This window comes from Bos indicus x Bos taurus, unplaced genomic scaffold (assembly GCF_003369695.1).
Source record: "Bos indicus x Bos taurus breed Angus x Brahman F1 hybrid unplaced genomic scaffold, Bos_hybrid_MaternalHap_v2.0 SuperScaffold_100126, whole genome shotgun sequence".
In the NCBI taxonomy this organism is placed as follows: Eukaryota; Metazoa; Chordata; class Mammalia; order Artiodactyla; family Bovidae; genus Bos; species Bos indicus x Bos taurus.
This window is the reverse complement of record NW_020867066.1, coordinates 1,494,614-1,516,227: the sequence shown is the minus strand read 5'-3', so window position 1 is coordinate 1,516,227 and position 21,614 is coordinate 1,494,614. Positions and strand designations below refer to the sequence as shown.

Here is a 21,614-nt window from a genome sequence, read left to right as displayed (position 1 = left end):
TGGACAGAGAAGCCTGGCATGCTATAGTCCATTGGGGTCAGCAGAGTTGGACACAGCTGAGCGACTAATGCTATACTACAAATACTGTGCAAGAAAGGAAGCAAAGGTAAACAGTGAGAACAGCAGCTCCCATTCAGAGTCTACATGTAAATCATTTTCTCTCTCTCACACGTGTATGTATACACACATAAGAAGGTATGTAAATTATTCTTTATGAGTGTCCTTGATGTTAAATTCCTCATCTTTTGTTGGTAAAGCTGAAGCTTGGGGGATGAAACAGCTGTCCTTAACATTTGGAGCTCAAGTTCAGATCTGTTTCTGCACAACTCTAGGCTCCATGCTTGTCCTTGGTGCTATGCTGGCTTGAGGAAGTTTAAAAAAAGAACTTTTCAAAAAGCAGGTGATGGATGAAGGTGGAAGGTGGGATGCGGAATAAACAGATCTCAGGCGTTTTTCTTTACCTTAATCATGTCCAGCTCCTGATGCCCACATCAGACCCCAAAGACCCAGGCCAGGTGTGAGTGTTTCTCTCATGACCTTGCCTTTTTGGTGAAGCTCAGCCCTGTCTTTCTCTCCCACATTGGAGCATCTCTGGAGAAGAGCAGCTGTGGGACAGTGGCTACCATTCAGCGTTTTCCTCAGGGGCCGTCGTTCTCCCTGGGGGGTGATGCTCTGCTGCAGCCACGTGGCGTGACTGGACCAGTACCAAGGACAGTGTTCTGAGGCTTCCCTCACCCTGGACCATCCATGCAGCAGATTCTGTGAGAAGGGGCCCTGCAAGATTGGGCTGCACAGCGATTCTTCTGTATGTGATGAGACAAATATTTACAAAGATGGACTGCTCTCCTGTTTGCATGGTCAGGACAGAGAGTTGGGGCTCCTGGTGCCCATTCTCTCCTTGGCAGGAAGGTGGCCTAGGGCAGAGGAGTAGTGAGAGGGGAGTCCCGGACCCGGCTGTGTCACTCCTGCTCTCACTGTGAACACGTCCTGTTACCTGCCTGAGGTTTCCACAGCAAAATGAGGACACTGATTCAGCGGTTTTCCAAGAGGTTTTGTTGCTGCTCTTAAATGTCTCTATGACTGGTTAGCAATTAGCAAGGGGTTAGCAAGGTCTTTGCAGCACTTGGAAACCATTTAATGAATTATGAGAGCCTCTGCTTATCTCCTTTTGGAATCCATGTGTTGGTGGATAGACATGAGATGGTCACAGATAGTAGAGGTGTCTAGAGTTATTTTGGGCTTCCTTGGTGGCTCAGTGGTAATCTGCTTGCAATGCAGGATCCCTGGGTAGGGAAGATCCCCTGAAGGAGGGCATGGAGACCTCCTCTTGTACTCTTGCCTGGAGAATTCCATGGACAGAGGAGCCTGGCGGCTTACAGTCCATGTGATCACACAGAGTCAGACATAGAAGCGACTAAGCCGCAGTAGTAGCAGCAGGGTTATCTTGGCCTGAAGATACAGAGACTGCATGTGTAGTAGAAAAGGTTTGACCGTTAGAGAAAAATGGTCCCGGATAGTAACTCCAAGTGTTTGTCTCAGTTTCTCCTCTTATTACATGGTAGAGGGGTGGGACTACCCTAAAGGCTACAGGCCACGCCTGTGAAATGCAAACAAGTCAGGGTTTCAGTTAATGGTAGCAACTCTTACTAACACAGCCTTTTTCTCTTTATTCATACATACTTAAATGCATATAAATATTATAAAGATTTCTCCTTACAGTTCTCTCTGTGCTCACATCTGCCTAATCTTGGAGGAAAAAAATAATTAAAAACAAAATGTTTTGTATTACATATGTTAATAACTGATGTATTAAACTAGATCTAATTGAAGTAAACCTTTAAGCTTATCGAGCTGAAAACTTTTCTGTAATAAAATAGGGAGATATGAAGTGATCACATTGGGAATATCAGTTGAGGCTGATGAGATAACTCCAAAGTCCAGGAGTCAGCAGGCTCAGGGACTGAGTCTCAGTTTCTCTGTTTACTAGGAGTGTGGTCAGTCACCAATAACAAGTTATCAATTCCTGTCCTTTTTCCATTTATGAGGGTTTTCCTACACTTTAGATTCTCACAGCATCCTTGAGTTTAGTGACTCTTGTTTCTGAAGCACATTCTGTAGAAGAGGAAAGTGAGACTTAGGAGATCAAAGGATTTTTTGTATCATGGAGACCCCGGAGTGCCATTTGCTTCCTCCCCAAATTTGCTAAAGTAAAGACAGAGAAATGAGTGCTACTTGTCTATGCCAGGATCTGTCCAGTGATAAGTACAGGCAGTCTAAAATTTCTAATATAATAACTGTGTAACTTAAACTTTATTGTTATCTTGTGGTTTTTGGGATGTTCTTGTCATCATTTTTTATTTCCCCAGGTACTCTGGGGAAAATAAACAGATTTGTCTATTTATTTCTTAAATAGTATTCAGATAAATCTTATGATAGATTCCCTGCTTCTCCAATCAAAGCCTCCCACTCTGGTGGGAGCATTATCTATCCTGTAGATTATTCCAGTATCCTCCTCACTTGTATCCACCCTCACCCATTCCCCCATACTGCCTGTTTCCCACAAAGCATAGAAGTGATTCTTTAAAAAACCTCAGACCAGGTCAGTCCTCCCTTCTCCCCCTTCCCCTGTTACTGGGAGTGCCCCCAGGCTCCTCCTGCTCTGTCTCTGCCCTAGCTCCCCTCATTCTTACTCAGCTCTGCTCTCCTGGCCTACTTGCTTGTCCTGAACACCTTGGGCATCCCCCTGTGGCCCCTGCACTCGCCCATGCCTCTGTGGGGAGCAGCCTTTCCAGGTCTGCCTGAGTCCCTCCTCCTCCCCAGATCTGCTCACACCCCCTCTGAGCAGAGCCCTCACACTCCAGTGTGGACTCTCTTCCCTCCTTCACTCTCCATCCCCCTGAGCCGGCTTCCTTTTCCTTCTAGTCCTCAGTACTTGCACTCAGGTTGATTTCTTATATCATCCATCTCCCACCATGGAAAGACACTCTGGGACTTTGTTTCTTTGTGGCTGAATTCATTGTGCCCTGAATAATGTCTGGTGTATATGTCGATCTTCAATAAATAAGTATGATAATAGTCAAATGCATAAATGCTGCAAAAAACTACAGAATTAAAAAGAGAAAACAAAGAGCTTTTTTGGTGGTGTTGTTCAAGGTTATAGTTTAGTCACTATGAAACATTCCCATTGCTCTTCATCAAATACTTGTATGAAGAACTGATGCTAAAGGATTAGGAGGATGGGAATTCCCTGGTGGTTCAGTGTTTAGGGCTCCATGCTTTCATGGCTGAGATCGTGGGTTCAATGCCTAGTCAGAGAACTAAGATCCCACAAGTTACATGGTTTGGCTAAAAAAAAAAAAAAAAAAGGATAAGAGGAAAGTGAAAATCACTCATTCCTGTGTGACTCTTTGTGACCCCATGGACTATGCAGTCCATGGGATTCTCCAGGCCAGAATACTGGAGTGGGTAGCCTTTCCCTTCTCCAGGGGATCTTCCCAACCCAGGGATTGAACCCAGGTCTCCTGCATTGGAGGTGTATTCTTTACCAGCTGAGCCACAAGGGAAGCCCAAGAATACTGGAGTGGGTAGCCTATCCCTTCTCCAGCAGATCTTACTGACCCAGGAATTGAACTGGGGTCTCCTGATTGCAGGTGGATTCTTTACCAACTGAGCTATGAGAGGAGGAGAATACATTTTAAATCTTATTCTCTTTCCCTTTTCTTTCTCCACATAGGATTTATGGCTTCTGGAGGATGGAGATCAAACTTTGATAGGAGACAGAGGAACCCCGCTGAGTGAAGGACAGAAAGCCCGGGTCAGCCTCGCCAGGTAAATGGGGTTTCAGTTGCCATCCTGCACCTCCTCCTCCACGGCTCCTAGTGGATATGAGCATGCAGACCCTCTCACCAGGTGGGCCCTGGTGAAGCAGGGTCTTGGTTCTTTCTATGGACTCTTGGAATGAACATGGAGTTATTAGACATCATCATGATTCAGAGATGAGCCCCAGGCAGTGTGAAGTGTGTTCTCCTGACATCTGTCTACGTTTTCTAGAGCCATGTATCAGGATGCAGACATCTACCTCCTGGATGATCCATTCAGTGCAGTGGATGCAGGAGTCAGCAGACACTTGTTCGAACAGTGAGTTTGCCCCTGTGTTTCTATCATCTCTGCTTTCCAGGAACCCTGTAGAGATCAGGGAAGAGAGCTCAGGAAAGCCTTTGTGCTTCAGGAGACTCAGCTCATTCTGCCCTGGTGTCCCTCTCCTCGTCTCTTCCTTTCACAGAAGATCCATTATAGAGAAATCTTGTATCTTCGTGAAGTCAAGAAAGGACAATACAGCAGGTGCTTCCATTCTATGGAGACCAGTGGGGTCCGTGCTTTAGGGAGCGAGGGATAGATGGCAGATTTCCCCCTGCAAATGGCAGTTGATGGATCCAGACCTGAGGAATAAGAAAGATGATATACGGTTTTTAAGTCAGAGATCAGGTCTTGGTAACCTGGTACTTGACTGGCAGTTCTTTTCCTTCATCATTTTTTTTTCTTTTCTTTCTTTCTTTATTTAAATTGAAGGATAATTGCTTTACAGTATTTTGTGGTTTTCTGTTATACATCAACAAGAATCAGCCATAGTTACATCCATGTTTCCTCCTGCCCAACCTCCCTCGCGTCTCCCACTCCATCATTCTTTGTCACAGAACCCCTGTTTCAGTTCCTTGAGTCATAAAACAAATTCCCATTGGCTATCCATTTACATTTGGTAATATAAGTTTCCATGCTGCTCTCCATACACCTCACCCTCTCCTCCTTCCCTCAGCCCTGCGTCGTTAGGTCATTTCTGTATGTGTGTTTCTCCATTGCTGCCCTGAACTTAAATTCATCAGTACCATGCTTTTAGATTCCATATATATGTGTTAGTATACAATATTTATATTTCTCTTTCTGACTTACTTCACTATGTATAATAGGCTCTAGGTTCGTCCATCTAATTAGAACTGACTCGAATGCATTCCTTTTTATGGCTGAGTAGTATACCATTGTATATATGTACCATAGCTTCTTTATCTGTTAATCTCTTAATCCTCCCTCATTTTTTTTAAGACATGTGAGAAGCAAAGTTTTCAGTACTGATTGGAAAGACCCTTGTTTTATGCTTATTATTCTGTATGTTTGAAAATACTTAGTAAAGTCTAGAATTTAAGAATGGTTTATTCTACATCAGAGTCTGTTCTCTAAGTCTGTAAATCTGTTTCTGTTTTGTAGATAGTGTTATTTTTGCAATATTTTATATTCCACATATAAGTGATATCATATTGGTATTTGTCTTTCCCTTTCTAACTTACTTCACTTAGTATGATAATCTCCAGGTCCACTCACGTTTCTGAAAATGGCATTCTTTTTTTTGCTTTCTTTATCCATTCACCTGTCAGTTGACATTTAGGTTGTTCCCATGTCTTCGGTGTTGTGAATAGTGCTTCTACGAGCATAGGGGTGCGTGTGTCTTTTTGTGGTTTTATCTGGATATATGCCTAGGAGTGAGATTGCTAGATTATAGGATAATTCTATTTTTAATTTTCCAAGGAACCTTCAAACTGTTTTCCATATTGCCTCTACCAGCTTACATTCCCACTAACAGTTTCAGTTCATTTCAGTCGCTCAGTTGTGTCTGACTTGGAGACCCCATGGACTGCAGCACGCCAGGCCTCCCTGTCCATCATCAGCTCCTGTACAGTGTAGGAAGGTTCTATTTTCTTTATATCCTTTCTAGCCATTGTTATTTTAATGATGGCCATTCTGACTGGTGTGAAGTCGTACCTCACTGTAGTTTTGATTTGCATTTCTCTAATAATTCACAATGTTAAACACCTTTTCATGTGCCTATTGGCCATCTATATCTATATCTATCTATCTATCTATATATCCTTTGGAGAAATGTCTATTTAGTTCTGCTAATTTTTCAGCTGGGTTGTTTGTGTTTGTTATTGAATTGTATAAAGTATTTGTATATTTTGCAGATTACCCCCTTGTCAGTTGCATCATTTGGAAATATTTTCTCCCATTCTGTATGTTGTCTTTTTGTTTTCTGATGGTTTTCTTTGCTGTGCAAAAGCTTGTACATTTGATTAGGTCCCATTTGTTTATTTTGTTTTTATTTCTATTGTCTTGGGAGACTGACCTAAGAAAACATAGATAATATTTATGTCAGAGAATATTTTACCTGTGTTCTCTTCTAGAAGTTTTATGGTGTCATGTTTTAAGTTTAAGTTGTTAAGTCATTTTAAGTTTATATTTGTGGGTGGTGAGAGGGTGTGTTCTAACTTCACTGATTTACAAGCCTGTGTCTCTGCCCTTATGTCTTAGTCTCCTCTTCATCTAAGCTCACCAGTCAGATTAAATTAGGCCAGGTGTGATTAAGGGTAACAGTTACTCCTTTAAAGTCCCTGTCATGAAATTCTAAGGTACTAATGGCTAAGATGTCAGCAACTGAATTTTAAGGACATGACTGATTGTAAATCAGGTCCAGAATAAAAGAGTAGAAACTTAGCGGAGTCAGCTGATGTGTGAGGAGCTCTGACCTCTGATCTCTGGACACGAGGAGCTGGGATTCCACATCTACTAAGCAGAGGTTGTTAAACTTTGATGGAACCTGCCCGTATGAAAAACATGCTTAGTGCTGGCATGAGTTGTGGAGATAAATTTTGGTGATGGCTGCAGAACAATGTGAATGTACTTAATGCCACTCAACTGTATGCTTAAAATGGAAAATTTCATGTTAGGTATATTTTACTACGGGGCTTCCCTGTTGACTCAGTGATAAACAATCCACCTGCCAAGCAGGAGATGGAGATTGGATCCCTGGGTTGGGAAGATCCCCTGGTGAAGGAAATGGCAGCCCACTCAAGTATTCTTGCTTGGAGAATCCCATGAACAGAGGAGTTGGGTGGGCTACAATCCATGGGGTTGCAAAGAGTCAGATATAACTTAGGGGCTGAAAAACATCAACAACATATTTTACCACAATTAAAAAAAAGACTGCATAGTAGAATCGAATCTTTCAGAATCCGAGGTAGCAGAGGAGCTGATAAATGGCATGGCCTCCAGTTCTCTAATCTGTCCCCCCTTTCCCATGCTGTTTTGATCCTGGATGGATTTTCCCTTAGAGAAGTGCCTTGTGACTTGTGATGAGTTCAGTGACTGGGGCTAGTGCTGTGACAGGGATTCCCCACCCCCACCCTCCTGGCATCATGAGTAGCTTAGGCTCTCTCTTCCCAGGACCCTGACCTGAACCTACAAATGTCTGCCACCCCATCTTATGTGAGGCTGCACAAGTTCTCCATCATTTCCTGAACAGTTTCTGCTGGCCATCGCATCTGTGTCATGGGGAAGGGAGAGGGAGACATTCTGATTGCTGAGAATGGTGTGCTGATCACAGTAGTTCTCCCAAGTTCTTATTCGAACACAGGAAGTATTTGTAAAGTTTTCTTAAACATTTTGGGTTTAATGACTTGAAATGTACACTTGATGGAAGCAAGCTTGTTTAGATTGTTGCTTGCTAATCACAGCCCATTCTCTAGGGAAACTTAAAGCAGAGAGCATGAAGGCAGTTTATAAAGTCACTCAGCAGCAAGGGGAGAATGTTCTCTAGTTAGAAAGTTGGATGGAATAATATGCTATGAGTGATGGTGGGCATGTCAAAGCTTAGTAATGGGGTTATTGTTCAGTCACTCAGTTGTGTCCTACTCTTTGTGACCCCATGGACTGTAGCACACCAGGGAGTATTTTGTATTAGTAATGGGGATTCTTTTATATTACAAGTGAATGAATCGCACTCTACTTGCTGTTAACAGTTTCCTTCAGTTGTGAATATACATCCAAGTTTATTAAGGTTCTGTGAATTTACATCTATATGTTGCAGACATTGCGTGGGTTCTATCACATACAGAAGGTTAGCGGCCTTACAGGAACTGATGCAGTGTTACCTGTGTCTAACTTGGATTTTAACATGTGTCAGCCCCATATCACCAAACCCCTGCATCCTGTGTTATCAGGTCTTCAGGTCTGTTCTGATCAGACTCCCACACTGCTGTCTACACAGCTCACCCTCCTGCTCCAGCCCTTCAGAGACCCCCCTGCCAACCATGTTCAGGATGCAGCTCCAGGTCCTCAAACAGAGAACAGGCTTCTTTGCCATCTGCTCCCATCAGCCTTTCCAGCTGTGCTGGCTTTGTGGTGGCCCTTTCTCACCCCTCCCTGGAGAAGGGAATGGCTACCCACTCCAGTATTCTTGCCTGGAGAACCCCATGGATAAAGGAGCCTGGCAGGCTACAGTCCATGGTCACAGAGTCAGACATGACTCAGCAACTGACACTTTCATTTTCACTTTTTTCTCACCCCTGTCTGTCTGTATATTCTGGTCCCTCTGTCCCCAAGCTAGGGATCAGTGTGTCAGGGCAAAGAAAAAAGGTGAAAAATGGGCCCTGCCATTCCCCCTGCTCCTCCAGTGGGTACCTGTGCCCCCTGTCTTCCCACAGCCCACAGAGGGCTGCACTTGACCATTTATGAATACCCTCCCAAGCCCCCATAAGCTGTGAATGCAGGGAGGTGCCTCAGCCTGGCTTGTTCTGTCCCAGGACCCCTGCACCTGCTGTGTCTTCTTCCAGGGATGTTTCCCCAGAGAGTCTCAGGGCTCCTGTGTCTCCCTATTTAAGACAGCAGCCCCCCTTTCTTTTTCTTCACAGCACATGTCATGCCTGAAAGGGCATTTTCTATACTCATTCTTATGTTCACGTATATATGGTATATAATTTTGTCTCCTGTCTTGACCAACGGGTGTATCCTTGGCATGTAGGACAGTGCCTGGCTCACAAACCTCTGCTGACTGGATGAATGAAGGTGGGGACTCTGTCTTTTTTGTTTTATTTGGTACACATCCCTGTACCATTGGATGTGTCCACTCTTAACAGAGCCCATTATAGAATTATACATGGTATTATAATTCCTGGTGTACTTCCAAACTGGTATACATCCATACTTCTAGACTTCCCTGGTGGCTCAGACAGTAAAGTGTCTGCCTACAATGTGGGAGACCCAGGTTCAGTCCCTGGGTTGGGAAGATTCCCTGGAGAAGGAAATGGCAACCCACTCCAGTACTCTTGCCTGGAAAATCCCATGGACAGAGGATCCTGGTAGGCTAGAGTCCATGGGGTCACAAAGAGTCGGACATGACTGAGGGACTTCACTTTCATATGGTTATTTTAAGATTAACCCAGTCCTTACATAGTAATAACAATTAAACAACTGACTGTTGAATCAGTCATTTTTATGGCATGACTTGGAAATCTTTACTCTAAAAACTTGGAAAGTAGAGTGGTTTGGAGAAGTAGCATTGTATTTAATTAATTAATTTTTATTTATTTATTTGACTGCATCGGGTCCTAGTTGCAGCACACAGGGTCATCTTGCTTCATGTGGGATCCTCCGTTGGTGACACACAGCCTCTCTAGCTGTGATGCACAGGCTCAGGCACTCTGAGGCATGTGGGATCTTAGTCCCCTACCAGGCTGCCAGCGATCTAACCTGTGTCCCCTGCACTTGCATGTGGATTCCCAACCACTGGAAGTATCACCTGGGAAGTCCCCTAAAAAGTGTCTGAAGTTTAGTCTCTTGTCTGATGTCATCAGGCTCGTGAGAGGGACTGAGCTGCAGTCTGCTGCCTCCAGACTCTCCATCTGACTCACTCACAGGCTGAGCTCTGGCCCAGGTCCCTGAGATTTGCTCTACGAGAGGCTCAGGCTCCCAGAATACCTGCCTGGAGCCCAGCCCGTGGTCACTGGGGTCCTGGTCCCACCCACTCTCTTCCTTGGAGGGGCTGTAGACCCTCTGGGGTGAAACTGGGGCTGAGTCCCTAAGGATCTGCCTTTAAAATGTAGGAGCAGTCTGAGGGGTACTATGAGAAACACACACACACACACACACACACACACACACACACACACACTGAGGTTTGAATTCTGAGGAGGTCTTGGCTAAGAAAATTGTGTGTCCTTTGAGCCTTGGGTGATTTTTCCCTCTGATTGGGACTATTTGGACTCTCATCTTTCATTTTCACATTCAGAAACTTTTCAGTGCAAGTAAAAAAAAAAAAAAATTACTTCCTAGATGGGACTGTCACCACTTCCTGGGGGTCTGCATTTAGAATGTAGCAGCAGTTTTTTTATTGTAGAAAAGAAATTAAAGCTGCTGTTGGATGATTCCTGCTGTGATTTGGATTCCGTTCTGTCATTTTCATGTTTGGAAGGTGTTCAGTCCTAGTGAAAAAAGACTTTCTTCCTGGATGGGACTGGGAATGTTGTAGAGACTGATGGATGCCACGCTGGCATTAATTTCTGTCTAGTATTATTTTGGAAGAAGTATCTGAAAAATGCACTCTGGCAAAAGTTACCAAGAATCTATTTTTTTTTGTTGCAATATGCACATCATTAATCATGAATAATCACCTAGAAAGCTGCCTAAGATAAATGTACACATTTTTATATGACATAGATTCCTCTTTTCTATTCCTGCTGCTGCTGCTGCTGCTAAGTCGCTTCAGTCGTGTCCGACTCTGTGTGACCCCATAGACGGCAGCCCACCAGGCTCCCCCATCCCTGGGATTCTGCATAGAGATAAAAGTGTTTTAGTTCAGTCAAGTTTTGGAATTTCAGTATTAGTTGTTTTTCTTTATGAAACATGTAAATGGGTTAAGCTGAGTTTTAGGCAAAAAAGCCTTAGCTGTTAGTGCCTTCTTCACGGGATTGCTTTATAGAATTTTTTAGCATAACTATTCTTTAAAGTTTGCAGCTGATGACTGTGAGGACCTACTCAGATTTATTGATTTATGTTTATTCGATTTGTATTATTGATTTGGTATTTAAACTACAGATCTTTGCTGTGTTGCCTTTGTCTCATGTTTACAAAATATGTTTCCAATTTGGAGCAGTCCCATTAATGTGCTTTTGTATACTGTACATTTTACATTTGTAGGTGTATTTGTCAAGCCTTGAGGGAGAAGATCACAATCTTAGTGACGCATCAGTGGCAGTACCTAAAAGCTGCAAGTTGGATTCTGATATTGAAAGGTGTAAGTAATTTCTAGACGCCTGTGGAACTTGCTAGCACTCAGGTGTGCTGAAAGCCAGGCCTCTCAGCAGGTCGCTCTCCTTGGGTTCATGGTAAACACCTTCTTCTCCCTCAGTTTTACAGCTTCTTCTTCTCAAGGTTTGTGTTCATGCCTTTGACAATGAATCCAAAGACCTGTAGAAATGTCACTACTATGCTCTGAGCCACATAAACCCTAAAGTGTATAAAAGTGCTACCACAGGGTTACTGAGTCATCACTGTTCTATTGTAATTTGTTAAGGATAATGATGCTATTTTATATAGAACTTTTTGTTTTCCCCTTCCAGGATTTAAATCAAAGTATATTATTTGGAAATTAGAGATACTAAGACTTGTTTATATCCATGTGATTGTCATACGCAGTTTGCTAAAGAGCATCTTCCCTTAACACCAGAAGTGAGGTTGGGTATCTGAGCACCCGGGTCAGAGATGCCCACTCTGCTGGTGTCCCCAGTTGCTGATCTCACTGTCTCTTTCCATGCCTGATATGTGTGGGAGCCTGTGCAGCAGGACGATAAAGCTCTGCTTTATGGGGCTCCTGTTCTTATGGGGACAAATGTGACAAAGAGAGAGGGATGAAGCTGACATCCTAGTTGCCTGCTTAAAGAGCTGGTGCCTCATGGGGCCTGAGTGACATGAAGGTGGGAGCCATGCAATCACCTGGGGTAGTCGGGTCTGAAGCAGGGGGTCCTAAGGAAGGAGCTGACCTGGCAGGTTGGAGAAACAACAGGAAGAAGAGTGTGTCTGGGGAGAGTGAGCAGGGGGATGTGGAAGGAGCTGGTCTCTGAGCACTGGGCAGTGCATGGAAGTGGAATGGAAGTCCTGGACTGTCCAGAGCAGAGGAGTGATGTGGTCTGATGTGGGATTTAAAAGATTCCTTACTATTCATCTGGTCCCATTCACAGAAGGGAGAGGATGGCTGTCCTCTCGAAATTGTCAGTACTTGCTTGCAGAGTACAGCTGCAACCTTTGTACCACCAGTCATTTCCTTGTGCATGTTACAGATGTGAAGTGGAAAGTGGTAATTTCATTTAAAAGGTGCATGAATTTTGCCTCCCAAGTGAAATAACACAATGTATCCTGAATAATTTTCCAGTTCTGCAGTGTCAGATCGTACTCAAAGTCTTCACTGAGTTTCTCCAAGGGTACACCTCAGGGGATAGGGTGAGAAGGGGTCCAGTGAGGGTCCTGGGTCATCTTCTTCCACCTGACTTGTCTTAACCAGAGTTGCTCTCATTTTATGAGTTTTTCATTTTAGGATTTTTTTTTAAATAATATTTTGTTTGCCACTGACTAAATCAGCTGAGTCTTGTTACATGGGGTGAGAAAATTGTGAAAATATCTGCATATTATTTTATATGACTTTGTAAGGGAGGGAAACTGTGCAAGGATATGTCACATGTGTTCAAAGAAAAAGATTAGATTGGCTGTAACTTAAACAGAGGCCTGATTTGGGGAAGCCTCATTGGCTGCTTGTGGTTGGTTGTTCCTAAGTTTTTTCTTGGATCTGGGTGCACTGATTGTGGCTTAGATTTTGGTTTGCTGGCTGCCAAGGCATTAGCACCACCCCAATCTCATGGCCTCCTTGTTAGTTGCTTCAAAAGGTGGAATATTGAATTTTCAGCTGGGAACTTCCTGCATTTGTGGGGAAGCTATAAAATACTGTGAAGATGCAGCTCCTGGGTTCTCTGTCCAGGGCTGGTTCCTACATGTCCTGTCCCAGCTGAGTGCATGCAACTATGAAAATGACAGTGGTCAGTGAAGTTTTGATGAATGACTGTTACCTATGTAGTTGTGTCAGTATTTTTCTCTCCTGGAATATCCTCCCCAATTAACTTTTTTAAAAATTCTGCTTCTCACATGAGGTGTTTCTCCGTTCCCATGTTGTCTAAAAAGACTGTGCTGATCCTCCCACAACCTCTGTACTTCTTGCTTCCCTAAGTGCCCACGGTAGTTATGTCAGTGGTCTCCATTCTTAACACATCATCACACATTTCTTTCATATCCCTCAGAACCTGACACAGGGTTTAGCAGAGAATAAAATGTTCTGTTCTGTGTAGAGTTGAACTGCATTAGATTTGTCAACCACAATGTCAGACCCAAGGATCATTTTCTTAGGAAAATCATAATTTATTACCAGTTAACTTTAGTTGATTAGTGTTCAGATTATATTACTGTTATCTAATGCAAATATATTCCTCTCAAATTCTTTATTTTAGGGCAAAATGGTACAATATGGAACTTACATTGGGCTGCTGAAATCGGGGGTAGATTTTGATTTCCTTTTAAAGAGGAATGAAGAAGAACCATCTCCAGATCTGGAATCTTCTACCCTGAAGAATCAGTCCAGACCCTTGATGAGAAGTGCTGCTTCAGAGCTCCAAGATGTGAGTTTCTCATCCCGCAACACGCCGCTGTATGTCTGCTCTTGGTAGACTTGTGGAGCTTCAGTCTTTTCCACTGGTGACATCTTCATTTGCCTTAAAGTAGATCCTAAGAGTCCAAGGCCCTGTTCCATGGAACTGGTAGAGTTAGAAGAGCATGAAGGGAGCAAGCCTGCTTGTGGTTCTCCTTTGGGTGTTGGATAGAGTATCTTATGGAGATCAGTAGTGGGTGCACTGCTATGACTTCCTGGGTGTATGTGACTCACCATGATATGTGAACTCTTTCATTTACCATAGTTATATCCTACTCACTGTGGTAGCCCCCAGCTTCCCTTATGCATCCAGAGGCTTAATGTGAAGATCCCCTTAGACTGAGTCCTGATGTTGCCACATTAAATCAGCTACTTTTCCTATATGTTGGAATGTTCTGGCACTGCAGGTGACTGATGGTTGTATTTTGCCTCATCATCAGATGGTTTATGATGGATCAGAGGTAGCATGTGCAAAGAACCTGACAAACGGGAGACTTTGAAGTTAGTTCCCATCTTCCTTTCTTATCCTTTAAGACTGAGAACGACATCTAATCCACCTTGAATCCCAGTGGTCAGGAGAGAGCTGAGGACATCCTGTGCTCCTGTGACTGTATAATGCATTCTAAGTCCTTCAGATCAGATCATATCAGTCACTCAGTCGTGTCCGACTCTTTGCGACCCCATGAATCACAGCACGCCAGGCCTCCCTGTCCATCACCAACTCCCGGAGTTCACTCAGACTCACGTCCATCGAGTCAGTGATGCCATCCAGCCATCTCATCCTCTGTCGTCCCCTTCTCCTCTTGCCCCCAATCTCTCCCAGCATCAGAGTCTTTTCCAATGAGTCAACTCTTCGCATGAGGTGGCCAAAGTACTGGAGTTTCAGCTTTAGCATCATTCCTTCCAAAGAAATCCTAGGGCTGATCTTCAGAATGGACTGGTTGGATCTCCTTGCCCTTATCTCCCTTAAAAACATACATAGATATCCTCAGCATCCAAACTCTGGATGATTCTGATAAGCATTTGGATTAATTCCTCAGTTTCTAAACTCAGGAATCACTTCCTGAAATTTAGGAATCAAATAGATTCAGATTATATGCTTGTCTCTTACTATCCAAACCCATTTTACTCAAATTCACTCTGTGATCTCAGTTTACTGTATTTAGCTAGTATTTTGAACCACAAGTATGTTGTATGTTTCATGTTTTTATGATTGAATGACACAAATTATCTAGAAGGATACACGAGTTTCATATCATTTTGTATATTATTTTGGAACAAGCTTCTGCTGAGAGTCATGACTGACTTTAAGCAAAGCCACCCAATAGTGAATAACCTTGTACAAATGATACTTTCTTATTTCTAACAGATTCTTAGGAGTGGGATGGCTGGGTCCAAAGATAAATGCACACATGGTTTGGCCAGATATTCCCACACTCCTCTCCATAGGAGATGGACCATCTTGCACTTCTACTAGTGTATAAGATGTGTCTGTCTTCCCACAGTTTTGCTGTCGAGGGCTTTGTTGAACTTTTCACATTCGGGGATTCCTTATTTAAAATTTTGTCTCTCACTGCCATTTTTCCCTTCCAGACTGAGAATATAGAGGTCACACTTCCTCTAGAGGACCGTTTGGAAGGAAAAGTTGGTATTAAGACCTACAATGATTACTTCACAGCCGGCGCTCAATGGTTTATCATCATTTTCCTTATTCTAGTGAACATTGCAGCTCAGGTAAATAAGGACATTTATTTTGGTGTGTGCCCTCAGCTTGGTATTTACATATTTATACTGTATTTATGTTATCATTATTTTTAATATGTATATGAAGATATTTATCTCAAAGAACTGGCTCATGCAGTTGTGGGATCTAGCTGGGTGAATGTGAAACCAGAAAGGCAGGCCTGAAGGCTGGAACGTCTGGCAGGAGCCGACCCTGCTGTCTGAGGCAGAATTTCTTCTTCTTCCAAGCGGCCTCAGGTTTTGCTCTTAGGGCCTTTGACTGACTGGATGAGGCCACCACAGTGTTGAGTGTGATCTCCTCTACTGAAGTTCTGATGATGGATGTGACCCACATCCACAAAATACCTTCATGGCAACATCTAGACGAGTGTTGAATCATTGGACACTGGCCTGCCCAAGCTGACACAGACAGCTGACCATCACAGTACCTGTCGAATGTTTTTTTCTTACATTTGCACTATGATTACTGCATTTTGCAATTCACTTGTGTTTGCTTTGAGATACGTTATCTGTGGGGAGCAAAATAAGTGAAGGTTATCGGTATTATGTACATGATAGAGAACTTCCAGGGAAAAAAGAATATCTTTTAAAGAGTTTAAAATGTAAGATGCCCTCCCTTGACCTGTAGCCATCTGAGGTGTGGGGCTTGGCATAGGCCTGGGCTGAAAGGACCATCTCTGTTTTCTGGAGCCTTTCCATCCCCCATCCTATTGAGCGGGGTGTGAGGCTCAGTGACATCAGTGTGTGAGTGACTGTTGTTTCCTGCTCCAGGTTGCCTACGCCCTGCAGGATTGGTGGCTTGCATACTGGTGAGTGATTCCTGATCTGACCCAAAGTGCTGTGAAATCTGCATGAAATCTCACTTTCCCACAGTCAGGGGGAGAAGGGAGGGGCTTGTTCAGCCTCCTCTTCTGACCCTTACATAGTTTCCCTGAAGAAAAAGTAAAGTTCCTGCTGGTGGAGAGTGACGCTCCCGTTGTCTCTCCCCAGGTCTGACCCTCAGCAGCTTCCTCATAGATGATTTTGAAAACTGAAGGTTGTGATTCAAATTGAATCTTTATAAGGTAGATGGACACAGAGCCCTGTGAACTGGGAACCATTTTTCTAGCATAAAATACATTTCTCAAATTGAGTTTTTATATATATATATATTTGAATACATTCTGTCTGAAGCATAATATTTTTTTCTTCCCTGTTCTATAGGGCAAATTTACAAAGTGCCCTGTATTTTGAGGTATATGGAAAAGGAGAGACAATTGTGATGCTTGATCTGAACTGGTATTTAGGAGCCTATTCAGGTAAAGTTGAATTCTCCGGTCTATTATATGAGAGTGTGAGGTGCTTACAAGGAGCCTGTGTGAGCATCTAGGGCTTCCAGGCATAATTCGGTAATGTCTCAACAGATTTAAGAGTTTGATTTGCATTTACTCTGTGAATTAACTAGAACAATTATCTTTAAAATCTAGAAGAAAGAAGTTGAATGGAGATTCTTGATTTATTGTGCACTGGATTTTGGTAGTTAAACCAGGATTGCACATTCAGAAAATCAGCCACTGTAAATACATGGTATTGTCTATTCTAATAGGTTGCTTTAGCTAAATCTTATATTGTTATATGGATGGGCAATGGGATTAGAAACAGATCCCTACTCTGTGGTTCAGAGTTTTCCAATTCTGTCTGAATAAGCTCTGGCTTTTATTGATCTTGAAGGTATGCAAAATCCCCTTCACCACACTGCTCATCTCTTGGGCATCACTAATTACTTGAGAAGCTAAGCAGGGGGAATCCAGCATCTGGGGATAGATTCCTTCTCTTTCTTGCCTTGAGTTCACAGTGTTATCTTATCTCCAGCTGTGTGATTAATTTAACATGTGACTAATATTAACATGACTCACTGTATTCACAAGAGCTTAGAATATATATAATATTACATAGTGTTTAAAAGATGTCATCATCTAAAATTTTAAATATCTTTTTATCCATTCATTTGTTGATGGACATTTAGATTGCTGCCATGTCCTGGCTATTATAAATATTTACTACTATGAACATTGGGGCATAATAATAAATAATAATAATATCAATTAATTAATTTTTAAATTATAAATAAAAATAATAAAATAATTTGATATTGGATTATAAATGATTGGGTTTCACTGGTTGCTCAGATAGTAAAGAATCTGCCTACAATGCAGGAAACCTGGGTTCGATCCCTGGAGAAGGGAATGGCATCCAACTCCAGTATTCTTGCCTGTGATATCCCATGGTACCAGGGTCCAGCCACAGTTGGATCCAGCGATTCCCTCAGGAGAACGGCATTGGCGAAAAAGGATAGATAAAAGGGGAGAGAAAGAGGCTTGATCTAACTGGTTTATAAAGAAAACCAATAAAGTTCGTAACACTGAACTTTCTCTGACCACAGAGGCCACAGGTGCCCTCTTGAATAGCTGAAGGTGCCCCACCTTAGGCACCTTCTTGAGTGGGTCTTAGAAGCCCGGGCAGTTAAGTGGTCTCAGAGAGCCCCCACGCTCCAATTAGTCATCCTGAAAGAAGAACAGAGAAGAAAAGGAGAGAAAAGGAAACAAGAATGACACAGGGAGACCAAGCCTGATGAGCAAGGCCAATAGCTTTATTTTCAAAAGGAGTTTTTATACCCTAAGTTGTACATAGAGGATAATAGTGAATGCAGAGTCATGCAAAGTCAGCAGTCCTTGACCCTCATCGAGACCAGGCTTTCTTTTCTGCAAACTTATCGTATACAAATGCTTTAGGTGATTTACATCATCTTCTGGCCAGGAGGCCTATTAACATTTTATGACTCTTTGTTCTGATAAAGGTTAGTTAACCAGAAAACTTATTTTCTCTAAAAGTAATTTTCTAAAGTTTGGCGCCACTCTCTGAAAGCACTAAAAAGTTGCATTCCTATAAGGCAAATGTGCAGTGGGCTTTAGCAAGGAAAGAATTTACTACCTCAAGGGTCTAAAGTTGTTAACACCAAGGCCACTACTTATTTTTTCTATATACCAAGTATATTAATTATACTCCCAGGGACACAGTGGGTAAGGGATATGGAAACTTGGCAGCAAGCATTAGCTCAACAATGAAATCTTCTACTAGTTCTATTCTAATAATTTCTAACTCCCCGAGAGGCTCTATACTATTTGAATATCTTAAGCTGCCCGTGCCTCTTGCAGTTGGGAGGCAGTAAACAATCACATGTGTAGCTGTAGGAGTCCGGATAAACCTGTCAGGCAAGTTAAGAGAGCCGTCTGAGGGGTTTGGATTGAAACACTCCTATTATGCCCAGGAGACTTATTAACTAGGGCCCTAAGTTGATTTCCTTCAGAGAAAGGTGGTTGAGGATAGCCCCCTGTTAATATCAGAGGAGTTGGTGAAAGTCGTAAAATAGTAAAACAGACAGATTCTGGTTTTGGGGTAGATGCTCAAGCAGATCCAGGGGGCCCCTTGAGTCCTGACTCACCTTGGCCATCAGGGCTCTCCCGCATGACCTTGTCATGGGAGGGTACTCCTGTGCTGGCTCCCAGCACCATGGACTGAGGAGCCTGATGGGCTATGGTCCATAGGGTTGCAAAGAGTTGGACATGACTGAAGTGACTTAGCACGCACACATAGATGATTAACAATGTTGTGATAGTTTCAGGTGGACAGCAAAGACACTCAGCCATACATATATTCATTCTCCTCCAAATCCCTTCCCCACCCCCCGTCCAGGCTATCACATAACTGAGCAGAGTTCCCTGTGTTATACAGTAGGTTCTTATTGGTTACCCACTTTAAATATAGAAGAGTGTGCATGTTGATCCCAAACTCCCTAACTATCTCTTCCCCTTTCTTCTTCCCCCTGACAACCATAATTTCATTCTCTAAGTCTGTCAGTATGTTTCTGTTACATAAATACATTTATTTGTATAATTTCTTTTTAGGTTCCACCTATAAGGGATGTTTTACAATATTTTTCCTCTCTGACTTACTTCATTCAGCCTGACAATCTCTAGGCCCACCCATGTTGTGGCAAATGGCATTATTTCATTCTTTTTTAATGACTGTGTAATAGTCCATTGTATGTATGTACCACCTCTTCTTTGTCCATTCCTGCCAATGGTTATTTAGGTTGCTTTCACATGTTAGCTGTTGTAAACAGTGCTGCAATGAGCATTGGGGTGCATATATCCTGGTATGTATCCTTTTGGACTATGTTTTTCTCTGGGTATATGTCTAGAAGTGGGGCTCCTGGACTACCAAGGTCATATGGTAGTTCTATTTTTAGTTTGTAATGAACCTCCATACTGTTCTCCATAGTAGTTATATCAATTTACATTCCCACCATAGTGCAAGAGGGTTCCCTTCTCTCTACAGCCTTTCCAGCATTTATTGTAAGATTTTTTGCTGATGGCCATTCTGATTGATGTGAGGTGATACCTCATTGTAGTTTCAATCTGCATTTCTCTAATAATTAGTGATATAGACTTTTTTTTTTTCATGTTGACCATCGGTATGTTTTCTTTGGAGAAATGTCTATTTATGTCTTCCACTTATTTTTTGATTGGATTGTTTGTTTTTTTGATATTGAGCTGCATAAACTATTTGTATATTTTGAAGGTTAATCCCTTGTCAGTTGCTTAGTTTACAGTTATTTTCTCCCATTCTGAGGATTGTGTTTTCATCTCATTTATGATACCTATATATAATGGGATATTACTCAGCTACAAAAAAGAATGAAATTAGCTGATTTGTAGAGACATGGGTGGACCTAGAGTCTGTTATACAGACTGAAGTAAGTCAGAAAGAAAAGCAAAAAAAAAAAAAAAAAGCACATATTAACACAAGAATGGACAGGTTAGGATATATACTACCATACACTAGATAGCTAGTGGGAACTTGTATACACTACCATACACTAGATAGCTAGTGGGAACTTGCTGGATAGTACAGGGAACTCAGTACAGTGCTCTCTGAGGACATTGAGGGGTGGGATTAATTGAGAAGGGGAGGTATAGGAGGACGGGATATATGTACATATTGCTGATTTACTTCCTTGTACAGAAACTAACACAACATTGTAAAGCAAGTATATTCCAGTAAAAATAAATAAATAACAATATTCCCACAGGAAACACTTGTATAAACTGGCTACAAAGAATGTGTTATATAAAAATCCACTCTTTGAAATTTGGTATTTATTTTATGAATCACTTGCTAAGAAATCCAAATACGTTAGCTGTTTACCTTCTTAATTGGTGGACTATGGGGGCTTAAAGGAAGAAGGAAAGGATTCTGTTTTATATTCATATAGGGTACTGGGCTAAGGCAAATGCTTGTTGATGGAATTCAGGAATCTGAGCAGGTTTCAGAGTTTAACACTGATGTGTCAGCTGAATGGAAAAACACTACATGAAGGAATATTTATTACAAGGGTCATCACTCCTTTATTTACCATTGTGAGTTGAAGAGATGTTCGGAGGGCTATTTTCATTTTTATATGGATCAGTTTAGTTCAGATCAGATCAGTTGCTCAGTCAGTCCGACGTTGCGACCCCATGTACTGCTGCACACCAGGCTTCCCTGTCCGTCACCAACTCCCAGAGTTTACTCAAACTCATGCCCATTGAGTCAGTGATGCCATCCCATCATTTCATCCTCTGTCGTCCCCTTCTCCTCCTGCCCTCAATCTTTCCCAGCATCAGGGTCTTTTCAAATGAGTCAGCTCTTTGCATCAGGTAGCCAAAGTATTGGAGTTTCAGCTTCAACATCAGTCCTTTTCTTTAGGATGGACTGGTTGGATCTCCTTGCAGTCCAAGGGACTCTCAAGAGTCTTCTCCAACATCATAGTTCAAAAGCATCAATTCTTTGGCATTCAGCTTTCTTTATAGTCCAACTCTCACATCCATACATGACTACTGGAAAAACCATAGCCTTGACTAGACAGACCTTTGTTGGCAAAGTAATGTCTCTGCTTTTTAATATGCTGTCTCGGTTTGTCATAACTTTTCTTCCAAGGAGTAAGCGTCTTTTAATTTCATGGCTGCAATCACCATCTGCAGTGATTTTGGAGTCCCAAAAAATAAAGTCTGTCACTGTTTCCACTGTTTCCGCATCTGTTTGCCATAAAGTGATGGGACCACATGCCATGATCTTAGTTTTCTGAATGTTGAGCTTTAAGCCAACTTTTTTCCTCTCCTCTTTCACTTTCATCAAGAGACTCTTTAGTTCTTCATTTCTACAATAAGGGTAATGTCATCTGCATATCTGAGGTTATTGGTATTTCTCCAAGCAATCTTTA

The 21,614-nt window shown here is 42.4% G+C and overlaps 1 protein-coding gene across 1 annotated transcript in view; it reads left to right on the top strand.

The window, feature by feature from the left end:
• LOC113888423 (multidrug resistance-associated protein 4-like) overlaps positions 1-21,614 on the top strand; it is a 167,142-nt gene that overhangs the window by 47,258 nt on the left and 98,270 nt on the right. The window contains exons 11-17 of the mRNA XM_027535549.1: positions 3,734-3,828; positions 4,051-4,137; positions 11,020-11,116; positions 13,374-13,541; positions 15,164-15,304; positions 16,085-16,122; positions 16,517-16,611. Of these exons, the coding sequence (XP_027391350.1) occupies positions 3,734-3,828; positions 4,051-4,137; positions 11,020-11,116; positions 13,374-13,541; positions 15,164-15,304; positions 16,085-16,122; positions 16,517-16,611 (721 nt within the window). The remainder of the gene's footprint in view (positions 1-3,733; positions 3,829-4,050; positions 4,138-11,019; positions 11,117-13,373; positions 13,542-15,163; positions 15,305-16,084; positions 16,123-16,516; positions 16,612-21,614) is intronic.